Raw genomic sequence first — 26,682 nt, forward strand, 5'->3', positions numbered from 1 at the left:
CAGAGCTCGAAGTAATGTCGCTTCTATCCTTAAATTTTAAATTATTTTTACACAATATCAATGTACCCCCACCCTCTGCAGTTACCCTATTAAATACACTAGCAACCTTGAAATTATTAAGATTAAATAACATTTTCTCAGGCTTGAGCCATGTCTCACAAAGACATAATATATCTATAGAAAACTTATCAGTTAAAAGTTCAATATCTAATATTTTGCCAGAAAAACGGTTTACATTCTGATGAAATAGGATGAGGTTGTCGCTACGCTTTTCTATTGTCTTAGAATCTAGTTTAAACAATCAATCACAGTATTGTTAGAATAACTAGTCAATACTGGCTCGTCGCTTATCCTACATTTTGTCATATTGTTGGCTATGACAATGTTAATATTATATGCTATCAATGTAGCTATATTATCTTTATATTTATTAGGGAAAAACATACTTTCCCTACTCAAATGAAATTCACTAACAAACTTGTTAGTGTCAAAGAATAATAGTTTGTCCCTATGACAGCATGTCAATGTGTATATAAAATTGTTCAGAGTATGAACATAACTATTTTGAGTGTCAGAAAAACAGTCAGAATATGGAAGTGCACAAATCATAATGCTTTTTAAATTTAGTTTTAATAAGGTGTTGATACCATTAGCAATGTCACTTTTAATTACATCAAGACTGTTGCCTATCAAAAGAACTAGTGTAGTGTTAGCATCAAACTGTGTATTAACTATCTTGTTTATTATGTTGTTGAAGTGTAGGTTTGGGTAACAGTAACTAGTTACAATATGTTCTTGTGGGAGTGAGTGTTGAATAAATGAGCCTAAACCTTTACCAAATTTATCTGTAAATAAGACTGACTTGTGTTGCTTAGTGTTGTGAATGCTTGGAACAGTATGAGGGGGGTCTAGTAATGTAGTAACAGGCCGGGGTTCAGGGATTGGGATTGGGTGAGCACGGGTACAGGAAAGATTAGTAGTTAGTGACTCATATCTCTCTGCACTGTATTTCACCAGATCCACTAGCTTACCAGCCTGCAACAAGCGCATACTCAGTTCGTGTTGAGATTCCTCATATTTCCTGAAAATATCAGATAGTAAATTTTCTTTCACAATTAATTGTTCATGCAACTGTTTATTATTGTGTGCCAATCACAATAGTCCTTACATTAGGTAGTAATCTCAGCCAATATAATATTATTCGACTACATAATTTGCTTTTCAGGGCTCAATTTGTGTTATTAAATGTAATATTTCGTTAAATTAACAAAAGAAAATGTTCTGGCAATTTCGATATGTACTAAATCTTATATTCTGTGAGTTGTTCGTGCTGTTTTCTGAAAGATTTGTGTCAACTTTGTGACGTACTTGTAAAGTTTAATTAGAGCCGATTCATAATATTCTGAAAAAGCTAATTACTGACTGCGTCTACTACATAACGTAGCCGTCATAATACATAATACTTAGTGTTACATGATATTATCCATAGCTAGGCCTATTTACTAACGAAACTTTCTGGCACTTACGTAAACTGATCGGCATTAATTCTGGATTTTCGTTACACAATCATTTGGAAATAGATTGTTTCTTGTATTTTCATACTACGAACAGTCACGTGCAAAAATGTGCCTATAACATTGTAGCTTCCAAAATATTAAGCTTCCGTAAAAGTTAATGGATCCTCTCAAAGTACTGCCTGATTTCATAATTGAACAATAACGTTAATAATACAACTGTAGAAAATCGCAATTGAATTTTTCTAAGTGATCACATTTTATTGCTCGTGAGTCTCGTGACTGTACCGTATATAGCTATGTAAAGACCATGTAAGTCTCGAAGTGCTACCAAACCAAATCTCCTAAAAGTCCTCTTATGCTGACATGAATATGTAAGAGCTGTTCTCTCTGCACTATGTTCATCAAGATAGACCATATACGTAGATATGTAGGCTATTCAGACGTTCATAGCTTCTATGTACTTACTCCTCAATCTAATAATAGCTAGGTACATAAGTTTAAAATGATTGATCTATGACATAGATTCGATTTTTTAGATTAGCATTAGATATAGATGGCATCTATAACTGCAGCAGTTTGTGCCTATCAACATTCGTATAGCAATTTGGGAAAGTATGACTTGAAAGTTTTATCAACTCCAAGTCTAAGTTACTATGTTACAGCGTCGTAGAAGCCAGACAAACTTGCAATTCATAATCGTTTTGATTGCATGACGCTTCTTTAGACGTTTATCTTCGATAGCCATGACGCCTTACAGCCATAACACAATAACTACGAAACTGATTGCCACCCGCCTTCGCAAAAATACGTAATAAATAAACAATCATACTAAATCAAAAACGCGTGGGACGATTCATATAACATTACTAATAAAAACTCATTGGCGACTATAAATCGAACTATAAAAATAAACTGGCTGAATAATGAAACAGTGGTTAGATAACGGTAGGCAACAACCTGACAGTGGGACAGAAATAACAAGTAAACAGAAACTTTGCATTTACACGTAACTTGATTGGCAGTCGAATTGTCTAAAGGGAACGTACCTGCCCTTTGTGGAGCTAAATATATCTAGATTTGTTTGTCTATTCTTGAAGTTAGACACTTATTTGTTTTGTCCTTTGCTAATGGAATTTTGTGATAAAGATACGCAAACCAAACCTTTAACTTTATAGAAGTCATGCATATTTTGTGGTTCAGTTTCTAAGTGAGAGAGATCTTTTAAAAATTCAGCCTCTTTGTGGTGATCTCAAAATAACTGGAATTTTAACTATAGTATTTTTTTTTGTGGGAAACTATCAAAAGTCTCCTTCTGTGGGTATATTATAGATATACCATGTTCCTCCTCGAGCCGCGACAAATAATTCGAACAACCCCGAAGTGTCGGCAGTATCTACCTCTATAATAATAGCTGCACAGGCTTAACCAATAACCATTCATAGATTGTCATTACTATCCCTCCAAATAATATAAAGCCTAAAGTATGAATTAAAAAGTAATTGTCAATGTACAGGCATATTATAATACTGATATGATAGAATTATGCATATGCTAGAAGATAACCATGTTGTGATTACACGTTATCAGATATTGTGAAATACGCTAATAACATATCATCGATTCATATCAGAATGGATGGCCGCTGAAATGACTAATGCTCATTAAGTTTTGCTAAGGTATCGCTTGATAAATCTGCTTTTGTAGTTCATTCAGTTACAGGATTCGTTTTGCATGTATTATTAATGTCTTCAGTACATTTTGCGAATGGTGTTCTTTCGCATAGTAACAAACAACGTTCAGTACACCACAGCCTTTGTCACTTAATCTAGTTTGCCTCAAATCTCGCTGAAATCATTTTCAAGTAATTTTCTTCTCACTTTCCTCGTCGACAGGGTTCCTAAAATCTAGCTAGAAATACTAAAAATGGGCAAATATCATTTGAACTAAAAACCTTCGATTTTGAAATCCTACATGACACCATATTACCTGAATAAAATAAAATGAAACTTATTTTTTATATTTATTTGTGTTTAACAAACATTGCAATAACCGTGTGTATCGTGAGAATTTGTCTGAGTCACTCCAGAAACAGCATTTTTTTTTTCAAAATTATGGTGCTTTTATGAGACCATATGACCACTCGTTTAACAAATCCTTGTAATTGTCACCAAAAAGGTAAAGCGAGCAAAAGTGAGTCATCGTCGTGAATTATGTGTCTCGAAATTTTTATGACTTTAGCCCAAAACTGGGCTAAGGTCTCCTTCAGTTCCTTCCATTAGTTACCACATTTCCTATCATTTTATTGCACGTTTTGAGTTATGGTGGGTCCACGCGATACGAACTTCACATAGACTTTCATAGAATTTTGTCTGCGCAACAAATCGGTGCATACAAAAGTCTCGCGCCAATGATAAGTCTGCCCAAACAATTTGTCATTATATTTTTAGACTCTTAAAACACAGATATTTGTACGAATTTAAAGTCTGTATCGTGTGGACCCTCTATTAATTTGTCCAGTAAGTAAACCCGGTGTCGTATAAGGGTGTCATGAAGTGTCGCAACCCCTAGGAGACGGCTCGGGGAAAGGATTTCGCAATGTGACGTTGTCAGCACAGGGGACTGCTGTCCATCCAGTTGATATAATCCCTCCGCCTGAGCACCCTCGGGAGGGCAGGGTTATATTTAGCTATTCCGTCTTGGTAACAGTTGATCACGATACTCTTAACAATACATAGGCATTGGTCTGTATAAAAATTGAGGAATTTTGGTGTTGTGTATGAAATAATCTCATTTAAATAATGTACTATATTTTTGTTAGTGTTGACATGACATCATCAGTTAACATATGGACTTTTCGTATAACTACAAATAAATACTTTCTTGGCAACTGTCATAACCAATAAATACAATTCCAGAACAAGAAGAACTTCTCGACAAAAGCATTCGTAGCAGCTTATTTTTCGTGAAGGTCGAAGCCATTTGCAACTTTCCCCTTTAATATGAAATGTGGCGATTTGGTGGTAAACAACATAAATAACGTAGTGGTCCCGGAAGTGTGTCAGTGTTACGTAAGGGGTGGGGCAGTCCGCTCGGGCGCGCGGATGCGGCTGCACCTCCCCCCAGCCTGCACCCCCCATGCACCAGCTTATTCAATTAATTCCATGATGGATCATTAAGTTATAACTTAGTTAGGAAACTAACTCAATAAAGTTTCCAGTGTATGATGGAAAACTTTATGTAGCTTAGGGTTTGTAACCTCTACAACACCGACATATTTTATAACCAGCTAACCGAGGAACTGAGAACAATCTATCTTCGTCACAAAAAACCATTATTCAACGTGAAAACAAATACCTTTCACCAACGTTCACTAAAAGCTTTCTGAACTTTAATTACTTGTCAGGATACAAGAACCCCGGCAAGTGCTGCCAAACTGATCTGGTTAGAACTACCTGCCACCACTGCGTACAAAGCGGACACATTAAACTTGCTACTTGCGAAACTAGAGAAACAGCATTAAGAATTCCACAAATAGAAACGTTGCGAACATAACGCCTACCGCACTGCACACCAGTTATTTATACTAAGCCGATAGCATAATACACTTTGCCATACAAACTGGTTACGTATGCCTTTGCTCTAAAAATAGCAACAACCCTTACTTACATAATTGTTATTGGTCGGAGGCTGTGCTTCCTGGCCGCATCCCCACCCCGCACGGCCTCCCCACCCTCCGGGAGGCAGACTTAGTTACCAGTTGAAATCGGCTGCCTGTAGCGAGCGTACGCCCGCGCTCTGACGCTCCTCATCCTCACACCTGGATGTACTACGAACATTTTTGCTCCAACATTATAATCCATGCATGATTTATCGTGTCCTCGAAACGTAATCTTCATTGTATGATACGATTAAAATTTAAAAATAATATTTGTTCCGCTTTTTGCAATCACGAACTATGCAACTTTATCTCCTGTAAATAATTGTTTATAACATTGCTAACAATTAATTATTGTGTTGATATCAAATTCAATATGTAGGAAATAATAAATCGAAGTGAACTTTTGTGTAAAATAATAGTGTAGTTCTAGTTGAACTTATAAGTGTTGTAAAGGATAATTTAAAAAATGTCGGACAATCCAACTGCAGTCGCTAAAGGTAAAGTAAAAATATAAGAGTAGAATAAGTTTCAGCGTTTCCCGTTTTCATACGAGACAGCCTGGTATTTTAGTAATAGCAAGTACTTGGATGATTGATAACCCAAGTGAAGACGGTACGAGAAGGCTTGATTTTGAGTAACAGCCTCATACTAATCAACTAATCACTCCTAATGTAATAGAGAATTTACAGTTTATCTTAGATGTGGAAATGATGTTTATGTATGTGCTCGTGTAGTAAAATAATTTGATTGTTTATTCGTTTTTCGATGTTGACTACCTGTAGTTGCGGGCCCCCACCGGCGCCCTTCCTCTAAGCTTGACCTCGAACTTGGCTTGCCTACTGAAGGACGGGTCGCCCCAAATTTCCAAGCACCGGCTATCGTATTCACTTCGTCAGGTTTAACGGTTTGTTTGTATCCGTCGAATTGACGGCTATTCAGTTTAATGTCAGTAACGTGATTGACCTGGTTCTATAAAGGTTATGGCACATTATAGCGGCACCGCAACAGCATGGCTCCACACCAGCATTTAAGGTGTCATTCAATTTAGAGCATTAAATCGTGTATATTATAAGATATTTCGTAATGTCAATATAAAAAAGCCAACGGCGAGCAGTCAGCGTGCTTGCCGCTTCCACACAACTCGACTCGCCGCCCGCGTACTGCAAGCGAGCGGTCCTCATGCGTACAGCGCGCCGACGGCGTGCTAATTGCGCGCCGACTCCGAGCCGGCAGCGAAACAACGTCATTGCGTCGTGTTCAATCATAACATCAATCATAATCGTCTTAAAATAATATTGAGTTTGCGGTGACAGCAAGCTTACACCTCGCGGCCGGCGCGCGGCCGGCGCGCCAACGGCGCGCCGACGGCGAGCGGACAGCGCGTGGTTAGCGCGCTGACAGCTAGCCGTAGTCTTAATTCGAGGCGACGCCGTGCTGCTGCCGTGCTGTTGCCGTGCTGCTACAATGTGCCACAAGCTTTAAGGTTCCCAATTGGGAGTATTGTCCGTAATTCATTCATGATTGGTTCTTTGCTAAGTGTTATAATTAGTTTGACAACCTTCAAATGTCCCGTTATCGTTATTATCAGGACCCCAAAACCAACCAAAGAATTGATATTTTTTTCCTGTTTTCAGTAACATGTGATGTTTAACGACATGCCAACTTTTACCTACATTCACTTGGTAATTAATTCATTGTTTGTCGCAGAGTATTTAAATACCAAAAACTTGTTTCAATAAATTCAAAACATGCACGGTAACAAACAGTGGGTGTGGTCTTATGTTAATTTTGCGTGTGCAATATTACCTACCTATACATATTGTAGTTTAACATTGTGAATGCCGTAATGACTTGGATAGATCTTGGACCTTCAGAATTGGCATGTTCTGACAAAAATAATAAGTATTGGATTTAAATAATGACTTAACGTATTTTTCTACAAAAGTGTTAGAAGGATTCCCAAGTATTTGCTGTATCCTGTACCCAAGGGCATTTCACAATCCTATCCAAAACACTGCCGATAATTTCTAGAAAAGTCTTTTGTCATTATTTTTCTGTATTTCAGCTAATTTACGCTTCATATTGTGGTGAAACGAATCACACATCATTATATTCGGCCGCACCGCTCCGTGCACTTACAAATGTTTTCGCCGTAACAAGGTTGACACGCTCGTTGTACTAACGAGTTCATTGCTCCTCTTTAAATAGGGTTACTGCTGTTAGCTTAATGTAAACTACATTTACGTGGTTTTTTGCATCTTTCATATTTTCTTTTTCATTGCTAAGTGTAGTGCTGGAAGCCGACCCCAACATAGTTGGGAATAAGGCTCGGAGGATGGAGGATGGATTGCTAAGTGTAGTAGCCCAATCTCTATAAAACTTCTGTTGTCTCTTCTGAGTTCGGAAATTAATCTTAATGCCTTCTACTCACTATTTCTAAAATCCGAGAATACTGAAACATTTTCCTTTAACAAGTATTTTGCCTGATCTAATTAGATTTACTCAAATAAGCCAACAGATGGCGTTACTTGTTGCGGTCTCTACAAATAACAGAAGTCAATGATGAGCTTTGACTGGTTCCTACACAATTATTAGCTTTACCCCTAAAATTACTTAATTCGATTTGTCTTTCACTTTGTTTCAAGTTGGTATTAATGCATTGTTTGAATCTATAATGTGAACCAGGGAAATTTCAGTTCCTCACTGTCATTGTAATTTTCTTGTTTACAATTTTATTTGTCACGCGTAATGTTCAGGGGGATTAGTACTTATCCCTAAAGTATTTTCACACGGCATATTGTCGACCGTATCTTTGTTTCTATGCTGTTTATCGCACGAACTTAACATGCTTACACAATTGTACCTAACTTTTTAGTACATATGTACATACGCGATGACTAAGGCTTAGTTATGTATCTGTTATCGTTATCTTTAAATGTGCCTTCCATTGAATCCGTCTTTATACATATTGGAACTAACACCTGTTAATCTCTGCAATCAATGAAAATGAATTCATTAATTAATCATATCTGCGTTTTGTCAATTAACTCTTTCCCAACCAATGAGACTGCTTTGGTTTCTAATCCATTTATTTCATTACTATCGGCGACTCTATTAGAATTTTTTTGCAAAGATTTTTGAGGTGTCATGATAACTAAGTTATTAAGTTAGTTAGGCTCCGAGTAATGTCCAGTTGTATTTAAGCACTTCGCAGGCTTAGGTACAAAAATCTTGCTATTATTATACTTTTATGTGACTCATAGATAAGCTGAAGACATCGATGTTATCAATGATGGTATTGCGCTATCTGTGGTCCAGGTTGCATTGTCATGATGATTATTGTATTATTTCGCTGAAGTAACGCGCCCATTGCGATTTTTTTCTCGGCATCGGATTTTTTTCACCAATATCTCAGAAAACTAGTACGCTTGTTGCTCGGAGACGCTTTTGCATTTCTAACAGAAATTAGATGTTTGAATTTTGTTTTTGCAAATTTTCATAATCCTGTTCTCATATCTGTCACACATCTACCGCTGAATCGACCTTGGAACGAAGACATCCTCCAATGAAAAATTTCCAGGCTTTTTCTGCTCTACTGAAACTTTTTTTTGTCATCTTTATCACTACAATTGTTTGTTCTACTTTCCCATCTTTATATATGTTGTTGTTTCCATGCAGTCTGATTTTAATCATTGAGCAATTCATGAAAATATGATTATAAATTATCCTTTTATCTATCTTTCTGCGTCTTTTAATAGATATTCTGTCATATAATTGATAAAGGAATGACAATATTGAAAACCGATAGATACCTATAAGATATGTTATATTGGTTTGATATAGTAGGTATGTGACTAATTACTTCAAGGTTAACCCTGCCGATTGCACAGTGGTTAAACCCATAAGTAAATGAGGAAATAAGAAACCAAAAATATAATAAGATCGGTTTGTTATATAAAATACTGCCTAAAGCAATTATACAGTTATTTCCTCTTGTAAGTTCTTATCGAAGGTTCTACTTAAGACGGTTCTCGCCGCCCCTCGGCACCCCTTTCTATAAATAACTCTGTTCTTGCAATTTTGAGTGGGTTTTTGATCGTTGATGTCACTTGAGTTTGAATCAATGCTTCAGATTTTATGGAGAATAACGTTTTTATTTTTGTGTTTTTCTCAATCTTTTTGTCAGAAATCAATGACAAACATTATTTTATTGAATAAAATATATGAAAATGAGGCTTTATATCATACCATCAGTAGGTAAAACAATTAAACTGCTAGATAGCACCCCGCTTACGTGCCTTTGAATAATTAGTAGCTTTGTTCTAAATATCAGGATCACCTCTAAAGTCGGAGATCACAGAACGCAAACTGTGGAGAACAAAGTGGAGCAAACGTCAGTGATGACGAAGCCGATACGTCATCCACATTAATAAAGTTTTTACTTACTGAATAAAATGTTGTTGTTCTTCCTAACTTGAATCATACAATTAATAATGTTAAAGGCCTACATTTAATTCAATAAATAAATAAGTATTGTAAATTTTAACGGTCATGGATTACGTCTTGCAAGTCCTTTAATTCATTAATTGTTATATAGATGACTTTATAACATGTGCACAAAAGTGTATGCTGTTTTTTATCAGGAACTTTTACAATTTCATACACATACACAAATGTTTTCATAAATTAATAACTAAGCTTGGATCGTTATGTGTTTATGACATAATTGTTATTCGATATCGTCAATTCAAGCGAAAATCAAAGTCCACAGTGTCCAAAGTCCATAAATTGGACTACATAAACACGGGGTTTTTGCGTATGGTGAGAACAGGCTTGGTGGTGACGTGACGTGTGACGCGGAGTGATGCGTGACCAAGCTCGCGTGCTGCCGGCCGTACCGGGCGCGAACGACCAATGTATTCAATGAACGTATCATTGCCTTTTCGGTTGCCTTTTTCCTGATAGACGTCATGAAAGCCAACATTTCAAGTCGGGTTTTGTAATAAGGTTTTTTATAATTAGGTAACAAACAAGTGACTTTGGGTTAGGTGATTATTGAACATTCTGGCATGTGCGAAGTGGGTTCTAGGAACAATTACATCCATGATAAAAAGTGGGTGTGTACATATTCTTGGAGTCAACCGCAAAGTAAAACACCACAATCTTACTTAAACAATCACTAGGAAAAATACAAAAAAAAGTTATTAGAAACGAATTGGGAAAACCCTATTGTCCGTTTATAGAGCGGGAGTTCCAACATTTTGCGGTTTTTGAAGTTTAAGTTCATTGACTTTTTCATTATAATGCACAGTCACGTTAAATAGCAATTTTAAACAATTAAATAGCACGTTAAATATCAGTATTTATTAAGAATTGTACATGAGACACGGAAGACTGGACTAGTTAACTGAATACAGATCTTGTATTTAGGACATTGACGCACGATGTGATGATCGTCTCAAACTCTAGGGCTATCATCGTTTGAAAGCTGAAATTAAAATAATATAAAACTGAACTTATAAAGGTTGATCGAAGATATTCATAATTTATTTTCCTAAGGTATGGGAATACTCGATTTACTTCATCGCCTGCAATCTTCTTAGCCTTCTTTCCCTACTATGTTGGGATATACATATCCAAGGCTGTTCTCTCCAGCGTTGCTTAAGTTGCACCTAATCAGTCGTCCCGTGGAGCTATCACTTTATTTATTTTTTGCTTTTCCCCCATGTCCCAATTCGTAAAGTTCCAAATGACAGGAACATTTCCAAAAGTTAATACTGTCATCAGAAACGGATGGTTCATAAAATACGGAAAAGCGACGCTTGTTAACCGCGATGTTTTTGATTTATTTAGGGCATTGACGCACAATGCGCGCAATTACCGCGCGGCTAGGGTTGACACATTTACTGTTTACATGTCCACTTGCGACCTAATGAAACAAACATACATCCTAACGTAAATAAGTAGGTAAGTCGCTGCTGCTTCTATTTGTGAAATGTGTTCGGAAATGTTTTGAAGTAGTTTATGCATTTAACTGCATTCTAGTTGATAATAAATCTAATTAGCTATTTAGAATTTTCTTCTTGTAGTTTTTTTTTTGTATTTATGCCAATGACATCAACAAAATGAGCTACTTTTTTTAAAGTTATGTCTTTAAGATAAAACAAAAGTCATTTATTCATAGTAGGCTGACAATCATCACCTTTTTAAGGTCAGGTTTACAAAAGAGCCCCAAAGCCCCTTTTGTCAGATAATTAAAAAGCGTTGATTTCAAAAATATAAATCTTCTAACATACGAGATCGGTGCGGCAGACGCAATTCCGTGAAAAAGCTATTAGCCTCTAAATGAGTTGTAAATGTAGGTTACACAACCGGCAGCCCTGTTTACTACCGGGATTTCCCAGAGGACTGACTCACCGCTCTAATGTCAACTGCCGAAATAGTAGCTTCGATACGACAACCAGCCTAGTTTCATCTGCTGGCTTGTGTTTATATTTCATTGTTCGTCTGGCTGGACATTTAACTTGCTGCGATTGATACAGAAATATTAAAGGTAAGAGATACCGGGTTTTGAAAACAGTTCGCAAAAAAATAAGAAAAAAAATATTGAGCTTTAAAAAAAGTTCAACCCTATTTAGTGTGGGGATTTCCCAAAGGAATGAATCACAAGTAATGTCACCTGTCGAAATAGTATAGCGATGCTCACACGCATGTTGCCCGTGCTGTTTACATGTGTGCGTGCATCAGCTGTTCCGATCCGTTTTGGAAGTATGTTCATTGAAGAGTCGGAGACATAACATCCGCTCGGAAAGTTTGGCTTGCATTGCGAAAACTTGGCGAGTAGAGTAGAGCAGTATCTTTTGTGCGTCACCCTTTTATTAATAAAGATATACAATTTGATCTGTCCATATTGTACCTACATATCGATATAAATTGAATAGTCATGTTACTTCATGTTTGCTTCAAACTGGTTAATTACCCATTTTCAAAGTTATGATTTTTTTTTTTTTTGTATTTTATTTTTGTTATGAATGAAAATGATTCGTCAGTTTGTTGGCAGATATCCAATTACAATGGCGTATAATATCTTAATTAGTATCATAAAGACATATCCGTTTCTATGTGGAATCTTAATTAAAAATATTTTTTTACAAAATTATATAATACATGATGCTTTCGTTGATGTTATAGCTGACTGTCAATTCTATAAAATCGGTTCTACCTTCTTAACGAGCCATTTCTTTTACAGTTATTCGTCACTTTTCACTATAGCTCAATTGATCACAATCATTGACCAATTCACCGGATGAAGTGTGTCCATCAGTCTGAAAAGCCGACCATATTAGTTTGTTGAATGTCTCGTGAGATACAAAACAAACCGATGCATACCAGTTATTCCGGTATTGTCTTGTTACACCTTCAGACTTAGACTCAAATAATGTTACCTGAAGCTGCCCACGCGCATGTTAATACAATCAGTGTCGTTTGTAGGAGAACCACTTGACGAGCTATTTATAAAGTTATTATACCGGTACGCCAGTCTCGCATATATTTAAAATAATATTCTATTTACTTAAACATATTGAATTAATTAAGTTAAACCTGGCTTGTGATAATCGACTTTTAAGTGTAATTTTAATTACCCAGTCATAAAGTAGGCTTAGGAAGTTGTTCTAGTGTAGGTAGGTACTATTTTGAAATAAAAAAATCATTTCGGGCTTCCCAATTAAAAATAAGTATGGTTAATGTACTTATATGTGTAAATATATAACTGCGAAGGTTAACCAGAATCCTATCAAAACATCGTGTTTAGTTTTGGATTCTCAAGCACCTTTTATTATATGTAGCAATAAATAACTAACATCTCAAATCATTCATCAATTTACCATATTTTACATGAGCTGATTACAGTAGTGTCGGATTCTATTTAATTACAGTGTCGGATTGTCCGCCTATCTCTTGTTATCCGCAAGGAATGGGCGGCTATCTGTGGCATTTCAATATCACAGTTATTTAGATCTAGTCATAGTTATACTCACTGCGCAATGAACATCGTATACTTCTCTTCCTGCCCTATTCCCAATTTTATTTGTGGTCGGTGCAATGTCTTTTCCGCTTTAATTTTTCTCTATAACACGTCATACTAACATTGATTCCTTTCTTATTCATGTCATCTCTTAGACAGTCCATCCTTATTTTCTTGTCTTCCTATACCTTTCTGTCCATGTAATAGTTACAAATATAAGCTTCTCCCACAAAGATCCACAATACAACATCCTGACAGTTATACCTATTCCCGCTAACCGAATACGATTTAGTTTCAAGTGTTCTCCCAAAAATAGTTCAACCTTGTATCTACGTTTCGCGAGTTCCCGGAAGAAAGGGGAGGTGAATCATCTAAAGCTATGTATTCAATAGACGACTGAATATGAGTCGCATGATCATCCTACAACGCAGTTTGTGATAGATGCACTCTGCGTGATCGTGAAATTCCTGTGACTCTTGCAAATGATGTATTTCAACCAGATCTCCTTGAATATGTTCTGTTAAATAGTGTTAGCAATTGACAAGTGTAAACCTTACAGGACTTTTCCATATATCGAAGATTGCAATGGGAGTTCTATTTAAGAAACAATCTTCAAAGCTCTCTCGCCTCTTTGTTGTGTCAAGTGCGTTACACATCATATGTAGTTGTGAAAAATCTGTCGTGTCGTGAATGCGGATCTTAGCTATTATATCGACTATGACATAAATACTATTTATTAACACTTGTATCACCGTCACGGTATATTCTGACATGGCGCCAGCTATAACCGCTGTGTTAGTAACCGTGAGGCGGCGCTGTCCGGCGACCGGCGGCCGACGGCACGGCGGCGACACGGCGACGAGACGACTCCGCGTTAAATATAACTGATGAGTTGCTGATGTTCAGCTTGTTGACTAATGCCTAGTTTGAACGCACATTAGGATTTGGCTAAGCGATGATGTCTTGGAGTAATAGTTGACAGGTGTCGCACTTTTATCCAAACACATAGTAGATATGTATTTACGAATAGTATCATCGCAGCCTCACGAAATCCATTGAGTAGTCCAGTAAATAAGATCGATGCTAAATTGAGTAATTTATTGTGATATCAATCTGAGGAAATTGATTAAATTTTAGATACGACGTTAGTGTAGATTTCCTGACTAAAGTTTATTTTCAAATTAATGACTAAACCGAAGATTTTTTATTAATTTAGATGTTAACAGTTTGAATGAGGAAGCATGTCCCAGACGTGGCAAGGAAACGTCGCGATTCAAGGCTGGAAGCCGCGGAATGAGAGATAAATAAAAATATTGAAACGCCACTCGACGACACTGCGTTCATTATAATAGCGAATCGCCGAAACAGATATTTCTCAGAAATGAAATAATTGCCAACATATTACCATCTCTACATAATTACATGATGCTTTTTTGCTGTATGTGGTCTTAGAAAGTTCAATTAAACATTTAAGTGAGTGATGTAATGCTTTGATTAAGGTCACAGCCATAACTCGTCACAGGCCATGGCTATGATGGTCATTAAAAATGGCCGTGATAGCGATACAAGACTAAGAGTCGTAATTCCACCATATCATTTCATAGTTTTGAGGTAGGTAGGTACCTTTCCGTTATAGATGACGCCCCTATAGAATTTGAATACCACCTGCTATTCCGTGTTGATCTTTGATATCGATGTATTTTTATATACTTGATAGATCTGATTACTAGGGGAGTGTGATTGCTTGTTTTGGGGAGTATGCAGATCTTCCTATTCTTTCCTGAACTGTATTTATTAATTTTTTATGATGTAACTTAGCATTTTGTGCCTATATGGATACTTAGCTTTTCTATTGACCATTTGTAGGTACTTATTCAATAGCTTCGGTTGTGACTTGCTTCCTTCATTGCTGTAGTAGACAATTGAATAGAAGCACCAGGAACTCCATATATTTTCCTGTTCTCAAAACTGAAAACTGTAAACTATGAGTAATAATGAAGCAGTTACGTAAATACTGCTTAGTCAAGTTCGGTCTAGACAAGGTTGATCACCCACGACGCGACCGGCGCCTGCGCACCCAACTGTTTTAGTTTATTGCTTCGTTCAAATTATTAGCTTTTTCATTAGCTTATTATTAGTGAATTATCCCCTGGCTTTTGTAATCTGAGGATTAACACGATGAAAGTTCTGATTTTGTTTTGAGATTAGAGTTGCTTAGGATTTTGTTTTGTAAGACATCGTCTCTAATCCTTGATGGCTGTAAACTGTTTTATTTCATTAACATCGACAGTTTTCATCGTCATGACAACATACGGTTGATTGACCTTTTCTTTGCTAATTGCTTTGATTTGAACTTCATCTAAACAATCTTATGAATATTAAAGTACAAATAATAACAGTGATTTCTATGCAGACAAAACATGTCACGTTAATCATGAAAGCGTAGACAAAGTGAGTTACAGAATTAACTGTATTTTGGCAAGTGAGGGCCCAAGGTTGTATGTGTCACCGAGTGACGCGGGCGCAGAGTTAAATCAAGAAGTTAGTGATTCAAACTGGACTCTCTGTTATACGATACCGCTGATATAATAAACATTTATTTATAGATGGCGCCACTGTTTTACGTGCAGTTAAGTTTCAAGGTGGGTCAATGTCACGAATACTACCTATACGCTAATTTGATATCGTAAGTATGAATAGTTATACAATTAATTAGGTTTTATATCTAGCTTTTTTATAATGAACACAAATAAAGTGTTAGTCACACGATGACTAGAAGATTACGTTAGTTTAGACCGCTGATGTTCTTCACACTGTTACAACAAAATGGATGTAATATTTGTCTTAAAGTTTGCGCCTGAGCAAGGTGTCAGAATACCTCTATTCGAGCTGCTACTCACCACGCCTTATCACAAATATCTCCAGTATTTTTAAACAAATCTTACAGTGCGTCTTAATTTTGATGAAGATCTACTGCCACCGTACGTTGTACTTCCATTGACACTAACGTTTTTTAGGGTTCCGTACCCAAAGGGTAAAACGGGACCCTATTGTTTTCGCTCCTCTGTCCGTCCGTCCGTCTGTCACCAGGCTGTATCTCATTAACCGTGATAGTTAGAGAGCTGAAATTTTCACAGATGATGTATTTCTGTTGCCGCTATAACAACAAATACTGAAAACTAGAATAAAATAAATATTTTGGATTTTTTTGCTAATTTTTGCTCTGGTACGGAACCCTTCGTGAGCGAGTCCGACTCGCACTTGGCCGGTTTTTTATTGCTTTAATTACTACTTAAAATTGCTATTGCTCATTAAGGTTTTCAATCAATTATTGTAATCCACAATGTGCTGTTAGGTATATATATGTTACCGTAAGATTACAAACATCGTTAGATTACAATCTATCTCGAGAGATTGTAAACTGTCGAATTATTGTGAACCGTAACATCTGATTGCAATTTAACGCATTATTTTTCGCTATATTATAATCTATCGATGAGAAATTGTCAAATTGTCAACTGTCCGAAAGCTCTCTCTGATTGGTCAGTCTTTTTGTAAGATCGACCAATCACGACCAGCCGTTCTGTTCCCATGGAGTTCCCGTAGAGTTAGGAATGAAATAGAGGTGTCAGTTAAATAAAATAAATGCTCTTCAAAAATTCTTCAAGTATTAAATTTATATAAAAATAACTCTTATAAAAATACAGTTAGGTATTTTGTCTTCAAATACAAACTAATATTTAAAAATAAAATAAAAGGGGTGCTAATTAAACAGGCTTCTTTTTAATATCATTATTCGCCCCCAAAAATGTACGTTGCCTTCTAAATTACTAAGTCAGCCACAATTAATAAAGCGTCGAGCATCTAAATAATACTATCTTAGCTACGAGTTATCTTCCACTCTAAATACAACTCAGCATGATGGTTATTTTTTTGCATCTAAATTTGTAGCATGCATTCTAACAGTAAACTTCTTAAATACTATTAAATGACATCATAAAAATATTTATTTACCTTCTAATTTTTTAACTCGTACCTACTGAGTTTTTTGTTTAAAATATAACACATCCCATATTAATTGACCCAGCATGGAAGTAAGCATGCAACATGCAGCAAGCATAACTTCTGTCACGGCTCCGGCGCTGCGGGGCTCCGGCGGTCCCATGCGAGCTTATCGTCGCAGATGGTTTTCACGCTCACCACCGCAGCTTCGGCTTGCTGGCCGGCCGAGCCGGCCAGCCTCAGCCGCGGCGGCGAGCGCTGAAACTACCTGCGCCTCAGCTCGCAGGCCGCCTCGCCCCTCCGCGCCTACGCGGTTTTGAATTGCACTCTAGGGGTAGGGCAGACAAGACTACGTGGAGTCGGTTTTGCAGCGATTCGTTTTCGTCACTAACTTCAATTTTTAATACAATTTTTAATTGTGTGTAATTTGAGTCTTAAAAATTAAGTACAATTTTTGATTTTATAAAAAATTAAACCGTCACTTATTTTTGCACGTCAAAGAGCTGTGACACCGGGAGTTGCAAAGAACATAGTCTTTTTTGACGTTCTACCAATCAGCGCGCAAGATGCATTCCGTTCTACGCCAGTTGACAATTTGACCGCTCTACATCGCTCTCGATCTTACAAAAAGACTGACCAATCAGGGAGAGCTTTCGGACAGTTGACAATTTGACAATTTCTCATCGATAGATTATAATATAGCGAAAAATAATGCGTTAAATTGCAATCAGGTGTTACGGTTTACAATAATTCGACAGTTTACAATCTCTCGAGATAGATTGTAATCTAACGATGTTTGTAATCTTACGGTGACATATATAAGCTCGCAAAATGTTCCAAGTGGCATAGCTTCATATTAATGGACTGTGGTGATAACCCAAGATACATACATACCAAATGTTGGTTTTAGATAGTATTTAAAAAAGTGATTAAATATTAGATAATCTTGGACATCATTCATGACCTTGATTGATAAAGTTATCTAGTCCGATTATATTTCTTTCACGTGTATTAGATCCTGCAATAATATTGCTATCTGTTTCCTACATATCTGTCTCTAGTGTGTCACATACATAATGTTTTGCACGCTACACTTAATTTGTTTTATCAACAGTACCCGAATTACCTTTGATTTTGATAATCTAATTACTGTGATTTCCATCAGTTTTCGACAATAACAGTAAGATCGCTTGGGCATAATTAATATTTATTAAGTGTATCTCTGTACTTTTTGAGAAAGCTGCGGATTTTATAAGTATGTTCTTGATAATTCTGACTTCTTGATGGAATAAGAAAACATATTTCTACTGATTGGGCAACTCATTTTGGTTTCCTCATTGTTCGGCATATTTCTACCTACCTAGTTCACGTAACAAGTATAAAGTTCAAAGTCATTGCTCATTATGCACATACGTTTATAAATAATAACTTCTTATTAAGTTTTAATGTTTTGTTTAACCTTTCCGGCAAGACGAACTCACGGAGCGTTTGAGCTGTAATCATATTTAATCAGATTTAAACGCATGTGTAAGTGTGCGCAGAAATAACATAAAAACTTCAATGTATCTCTTAAAAGATAATTAACAAAAAAAACAATCAACTAATAAAACAATTAATCAAAAATAGGTAAGTAGTTATAGAAAATTAACTACATTTGTGACACCTGACGCTAAAGAAATGGAGAGATTCACTAAAGGAAAACTTTGTTCTTGCGTCAAATTGTTTCCCGGGGTTATTACTCTGACTTTTGTTCAAACTTCTCAAACTACTTGGAAAGTTTAGCCTCTAACGCGTTTTGAAGCAACTGAAGAATTTGTAAGTACTTTCTAGTCACAAGTTGGATTGTAATTAAAGTGGTGTTTTGCTATTAAATGGCTTGAAGCGTTCAAATAAACAGAAACAGTGTCAGATTGTGCGGGTGATACTCTCATAAAGTACAGTGGCACACGGCTAATCAGCTCTGCAATGATGTGACGTCACGGCTACGTCACGATGCGTCCTAAATATTCGCCGGTTGACCTATAGGCGGTGTGAGCCGCTTGTCACAGCGCACGGTTCATCGATTAATATCTGCGTTGTTTGTAAACTGGCTCAACAGTGTGGCAAATACTGACTTGCCTTCATGTTTACAATATGTACTTTTCACAAGTGCGACCACAACGTGGCTTTTATTTTCATTTTCAGCAAAGATTTCTTTCGCGGGATCCAGAAAATGTTTTGGCCAAACTATTTTATTTATACTATGAAACTATGGTCAGAATATCCATGATTTTCTTTGATCGTAGAACAACTAGACGAGGTTTTCGTAAGCGGCAACTCGCTGCCATAGTTGTCATCCCGGTTGATTTGCCAATTTGTTTTGTTTGTCAGTATGGGAAAGCTCATCGATGTTCAGAAATACTTTTTTGGTTACTTATAGGTCGCCCAGTATCGTAACTTCTTCAGCCATCACCACTCCTTCTTTGACCTCGATTGTTGTATTTATGTCTCTATATCAAGTTAATAATTCGTCTCTGTTATTCTTTTTGTCAAGTGTTTAGCGACTTGTTTGTTCACTTTTTTGCGTGTTGTCAATTCGTCTGCAACCTTTGTAGACTTAAGTTAGCATATATTGCGTCATGGTCCATTTCGTCCATCCGAAAATTATAACTCACGTGTCGGTCACTTGGACAGCTATTATGTTCCAGCATCCTCGTCGGATAACTTCGTTGATGATCTCGTTAATTGCCTTAATTGCGTGCCAAGTATCATGCTGTTCATCGATGACTTGAGCAAATTACGAATAACTTAATTTTAGACATGGAAAATATGTAAATAATAACACTACCATTCATCATGTCAGCGCTTGATGTTTCTTTACAAAATTCTCAGTAATCTGGTAAGAATTGGTTTTTAGAAACTGCATCCTACAGTCTACCGTGTTTTTTGTGTAGAAACTATTGCCAAGATTTAAGTCGTTTTAGCGAAAACGTCGATGCGTCAGTTATCAGCGGCTGCGGCGCTGCAGGGCGCTGGGCGCGAGCGCTGCGGGCGCTGCGGGTGCGCGCGCGCCGCTGCGTCAGCGCGCCGCCGCCCCGCGCACTCGCTCAGTCAGTGTTCGACCGCGATCCGAGCTCACCTGTCGCTCCATCGAGTGTCGCGCTAACGTTCCGTGCCGTTCGACGGCAAGTGCCTGTGCCCACATAAGATGCTTGCGCTTGACGCAGTGTTTTCTGTTTGTGTTATAGTTTTTTAGTGCCTCAAAGTGGATTCCGGAGGACTGTATCCGGCCGTGGAGCATGCGCGGAGGCTCGAGCGCTCCCAGGCCATGTATGTCATAAATTTAGGTGAGTCCGCTTCGACATACGGCGACGTCGCAGATCCACATTCCTCGATATGTTGCATGACATAGAATTGCGGTGCGCTCCTATAATTGGAACTAGACTGGACCGGTACTCAGTGGTAAAGAGGTCCCTCTCTTATTGTTGAGCCTAGAGCTTATCGCTATATGCAAATATATTGGAGGTCGGTTCTGAAATCGGCTTTCACTGCGATTGTTCTGTCGACCCTCGGTCGAAGCCTGAGCAGCAGTGACCGGCAAGTCCTGAATGAGGTCGATGTTTCGGGGAGTTGTTCATAATCAGCTCAGTCGTACGATTCCATTTCAATTTGTGTCTTATTCATAGCGCACTGTGCGTGTCTATGTATGTTTTTATTACAGTTCACGTACAACGTGTGGGCGTGTGTTGGTGTGTTTGCGCTATCGGCGATGCTATTTTTGTATCGTATGCGTGTGTGCGAGCGTGTTTGTGTCGGAGCTGCGAGAGTGTGCGTGTGGACGTCGTATCCGCGTTCGGCCTGTTATCATTCTCCTCGCTTCATATTGTTGCGAATTACGTGATGTCTTCATTTATGATTTTAATTCAACATTCTACCCAAATTCTGTATTTTTGCTTTGGCCAATAATATAGCGCAGCTTTATGTCATGAAAGTAATGTCCATAATAAGCATACAAAAACAAGTCCATAAAAGGAAAATAAAATTATACCTTTAATGTGGGTAAATAATGAGTATGTATTGTCGCTCATGTTTATGACTGTTTTATTCATCATGCTGCAGTACTTAGCCACATCATAGCAACAAGTTCATTGTTAACACTGTATTACTTACTTGTGTCTATTTGTCTATCAGTATCGCAAGAACGCTTTGTCTGTCGATACAATACTGATTAATTTCTATTCCATATTTTATCGATAGTTTATGCCAGAATAACATCAAAATTGATTCTGTATGCAATCAAATTATAATCGCGACTGTCTGGCACACAAATATCGTGAATCTTAATAAAATTTTGAATATTTTTTCATATTTATTACAAATCAAAAACAGGTTTCATATTTTACTTCATTTGCAAATTACGTTTACACCACAAATTAATTGGGTGTTGATGTTATAAAATTGTGGAATAGGTATGTTAATATTTACACAGACTAGCTATACGCATTAGAATGATCCTATATAAAGCTGGGCCTCAGGATCACTTGTTCTTACTGTTTCACCTAGAAAGTGTTATCATGATATCAAAATAATCGCATTTATAGTGCCTAAAAATTACTATTAGGATTACCTCAAATAAATCACCTCCTTCAAACGTAAATTTTTATGAAAATCAACCTTTTGAAATCGTAAACAGTCGGCACGAAGCTGCAAGCACACAATGGAAAAAAATAAATCAGTGCAGAAAAATAAGAAACCTTAAAACCAAATAGATATTCATAAATAAAATAACGCCGACGATATCAACAATTTTGTTTATAATAATAACTTATCTAATCAGATTGTGGATATCTGTGCAGCTTACAAGGCATTGCATAATCACGCACTAGTGGTGGCACCTGACGACGCCCGTTTATCTCCGACACACGTGTAACCGATGGAATTCCTTATCTGATCACACGAGAAAATACACTGATAAAGTTTCTTTCTTCGTCTGTCAAATTTGGAATGGTCAACAAAGCTTAAACTTTCTACAATTCAATTATTTGGGCTAGTGCTATCAATTGACTTTCTTAACTCAATTCTTATTTAATCAGCTCCAGTCTTTGAATCCCTTTTATAGGGCATATTGTAAATAGCATTTATTTTTCTCAAGTCTGAATTATTATCTAAATCGGTCATCTGCTAGACGAATCGCACGTATTCTTTATCTTTTCCATATTTTCTATCTCCATGTGACCAGTCAGCTCGGACATTTGTTCAACTGCTGATATCAATGAAATTTTGTGTCCCATATCTTCATCTAGATCTGTGCCATTCATATCGACTGTCTTACTGACTTTGTTTTTGTTAGGTTGCCTATGGTCAGCTTTTGTCTGGTTCTAAAGCGTATTGATTGAAGAATGTTCTGGAAAGTGAAGTCTGCTTAAGGGATTTGTTAAACACTGACCTCCTCACTTAGAGACATTTAATTATTATTTAAGTCACTCCTTAGTGACAGAATGTCATACAAGTCCTTCACTAAGGAATGGCTTAAGTAACCATTAAATGTCTCTGAGAGGGGAGGTGAAACTAATAATGTTGTATTTGCTGACATATTATCTGCTAACTCAAGAAATTAACTTTTGGTAGATAATTCGCATTACAATGATTGTATGCTAAATAGTAAGTTCAAAATATGTAAAGATACACAATCAATCAATGACACTAATATAACTAGTACAAGTACTGTGAATATTTAAGAAGGTCGCAAAGTACGAAAAATAGATTAGCATGAAGAATAGCGTATAAAATTGTTATTCCAGTAATGTTTGTGAAGTGCGCACGACCCATGACCTGAGTGAGTGTAATTTGTTTGTTTTGAACACAGTCATGTCAGTAGAACAAAAACGTAGCCACACGAAGTATTCAAGATGTGTCGACGGTGAGGGCTAAATAATTGTCGTGATTGACACGGTCCCGGCTCCCGTTACACGGAACCTGTCTAAGGGCTCGCGCAGACGCAGAGGCGCGCGCGCAGGCCACTGACCTGCAGCCGGATACAACCACATATTCAATGTTCTGGAAAATATGATGCGTTTATGAGGAAAAATCCAAACAGCAATTATGATGTCATTTGAAACGAATTTACTGTCTAGCAATGTAAATGCTTCAACGCACAACGTATGCAAATATCCAGTAAGTATCTGCTATTGTCGATTTCCATAATTATCGACCTCCATTTTGAGTGAGTGACAACTCGTCGTTTGAAGTACCATTAGGTTCGCGTAAAAACCTTATCAGTTCTATAAATAATGTTAATTGCCTGCATTGATAACAGAGGCTATCTTTGGCTGACTAGCGTCATCGTGATAGCATAAAATGATGAATCTGTACTACAAAGGTATATCTATGTATAAAATGTCTAGTTTTTCATGCATAGCTTATTTCTGTTTGCAAAACCTTGACATGTCTTGATACTTTGAGATAAGTTTATCATTTCTATGAACTATTTGCTTGAGTTGTTATTTTGATTAGGTTTTTAATTATCTTCGTGTGTATGAATTCTAGTACATATTTATTTAACTCAAACTGTTTAATAATAACATAAACGCGCTCGTTGACAAGGGGTTTCCGCCAAGAGTCTGATTAAGAAGTCTTATTGTTTGTTGATATTAAATATGTAGTTGTAATTGGTAATTGTCTTTGTGTTCAGCCGGTGCATTGCGTGTGCTGAAAATCAATGCGTTTTTTCGGTTCATTGCGTCAAAGCGAATGACGCACGCGTCTTGGATTCGCGACAGAAATAATTACGGAACTCCCGTCTAGACGAACAGCGCGCACACTCAAATATTATTATTTTTTAATCATTTCACGATCGGTTCAAGTTGATAAATCAATTTTTAAACAAGAAAACCCAACACAGACTGCAAATCCTCCAGTCATTGTTTAATCTTCTATCAATGTAAAACTTGTGTTTTAGCACATTACACATCTGTTTCTTGATGAATGTTTTTGCATTCTTTTGGTATTCACGTATGCAATTTATTGTCCTGTTGTGTTAGGTTGTGGTCAGTCGTCATCAATCACCACTGCACTCATAAATGCTAGTTGTTAAAGACCTACTTATTACCAGTACAATGTTGTCGTAAATAATGCTTTATGTTTGCATGAAAACAAACTAGAAACCATTACCAGGTGCAAATATGTAATAAGCAGCAAGGAACGTGAAATATGCCCGTCTGACACTTTGCAAATAGAGTAAAGTATAATGCGACCACATTGTTCCATGTTATGCTCATGTACGCACGGACCTCAGCTTTGTGCAGGAGAGCCCTAACCGCATTGACGTCAATAACTAAATTATAGTTCGGCCATTCAGAGAATGCGTTCCTGACACGTCGCGATTGAACTGACGACGTAATAACATTCATTGATTATTGATATAATAATGTTGTTTTAATGCTCCTCAATTGTTAAAACGGTAAACAACCAGCAAAAATATTTTTATCGTAACTGCAACGCCATTGCAAAGTTACGTCGTCAGTTCAATCGCGACGTGTCAGGAACGCATTCTCTGAATGGCCGAACTTTAATTAATGAAACTGACAAAACAAAATATAAAGTTCAATATGAATCTCTGGATTTTGTCATTGGTTATTAGCAGTTTGAATTTAATTCATGATTCGCTCCGGATCTCAACTAGGGTTTGCATACCTAATAACTAACTGTGGTTCATAGAGGTCATCAGGGCTTAGTGAATGAGCCGCATGATCGGTGTGGTCGGGTAACAGGAAAATACTTGCGTCCGACGATGTAGCGTACTCGTTTATCTCGATGATTCACTTGAAGGAAAAGGAATATTCATTGGCAGTATGTACCGTTAGGGCTTCTGCAGCCTGTTAATATAATATTTCAAATTATAGCTCTCCGCCTCTAAAGCTAAACATTATATTCATAATGTAAAAAGAAAAACTATGTTATATTTCGTTGTTATAGCTTCAATGAACTGTTTTATTGTAATTTGTATAGCTAAATTACCTCAAATGGAAAAGGTTAGAAGGCTTCCCAGAAAGCGGAACAGTCGACCTTTGTAAATCTTTATACCCTTTTCTTTAATAATGTTTTGTTCCATGAACTCGTCCCACTTTTAGGAAAGCTTTTATCGTTTCTTGAATAAACTATGTATTTTGTTGAAATCACTTATTTTCTTGGTCTATTGTTGGTGTTGCGAAGGCTTCCTTGTGGTTGTTTGTGTCAGTACTTACAGTGCGTCGGTGACTGCATGGCTGCGTCTATTTGCGTGCTTCTTGCTGCTGAACTATCCACGCTGCTGAACCGTGACTCTGGACAAAAACTTGGAACCTTGAAAACTATTGTCACTCTTGGTTTCCGAGTTTTCGTTTTCCGCATGTGCAGTTAACGGTAAAATACAACATAACAAGTGTCATAACAAAAACATAGTCTTAGAAGTACCCGCTTTAGTAATAGGTTTAGTCCACTAACTTTGTTCGGGACGGTGTTTAAAAGGTGGTACAAAAGCTGGTACTTTTTTTAAATCATGTTTTATAATAAGGTGTTTGGGTTTGAAAATAATATGATATAGGACTCGTCTCAGTCACAACTGAACGACTTCGATCAATTTTTCTTGAAGTATTTAGATCAATTGTTATTTGATCTACATGTTGGTTGGTGGTTATCTAGCAGTGTTGCTAAAATACCAAACGGTAGACTATTCGAGACTTATTGGAGAACAACTTCTCCGAGGAAGTGAACTGGGATTAAATGATAGTCAATTTCGATTCAGCCAAGTGTAAAATCGAATCATTAGTTTTTTCGCCATCAGATACCCACTTCCGCAACAAAACCATCCAAGAAGGAAGCTGCACATTGCTTTATGTTATATTTGTTTGATTTCGACCATGGTTTTGATTCGGCTCAGGGAAATAAAAATCATCTATTAATAGGTGTAGGCTTGTCTGTCCAATTTTGCCTTATCTTTCAGTAAAATGTTTATCTCTCTCCGCAATATTACACGGCTTCTGTCGATCTACTAGGATAATTAAATAAAAAAGTTACACATAATGGGTGGTGAAGACAAATTAATTTTGGCATTTTTCACAAAACATATTCAGCAATATTTTGATATAGCAACTCCCACTCGTGCGTGGGATCTAAGATAATGTAATGTAAAGAGAATATCGTTCATTTGATTCGGAACTGTGTAGGTGCTGACATTACTCCTTGACCTTTGCCGTAGTCGCGTGGGCGGCTTGTTTACCTAACAACACACTTCGAAGAAACTCCACAAACTAAATTGTATCGTTTATGGGAAAATGAGTTTAATTCTTTGTGACTGGCTGAATACTCTACTGCCTTCAATTCGATTTAGTCTTTTGTAACGAATATCGTTTTAAAACGCCGGGAAGTTATGTGAGAAAGAGCTTGGTTTCAAGGTTGTTTAATGTTTATGACAGCCTTATCAGAGCAAGCATTTTATCTCATTGTTTAGGACTTATTTTAAG

At 37.0% G+C, this 26,682-nt stretch overlaps 1 protein-coding gene across 12 annotated transcripts in view; it reads left to right on the forward strand.

Moving 5' to 3' along the window:
- The window catches only part of LOC124637795 (histone deacetylase 4), an 81,404-nt gene that overhangs the window by 14,112 nt on the left and 40,610 nt on the right, over positions 1–26,682 (forward strand). Inside the window, exon 2 of one of the 12 annotated variants that reach the window (XM_047174449.1) lies at positions 15,808–15,887. The exons of 9 other annotated variants lie outside the window; for them this stretch is intronic. Coding sequence is in view for 2 of the 3 variants with exons in the window: in XM_047174450.1 (XP_047030406.1) it covers positions 5,642–5,672 (31 nt within the window). In the remaining variant the exon portion in view is untranslated. Of the gene's footprint in view, positions 1–5,342; positions 5,673–15,807; positions 15,888–20,296; positions 20,530–26,682 lie in introns of those variants that run through there. 2 more of the 12 variants (XM_047174450.1, XM_047174454.1) reach the window with 2 other exon arrangements.

Source organism: Helicoverpa zea, chromosome 16, assembly GCF_022581195.2.
Source record: "Helicoverpa zea isolate HzStark_Cry1AcR chromosome 16, ilHelZeax1.1, whole genome shotgun sequence".
NCBI lineage: Eukaryota > Metazoa > Arthropoda > Insecta > Lepidoptera > Noctuidae > Helicoverpa > Helicoverpa zea.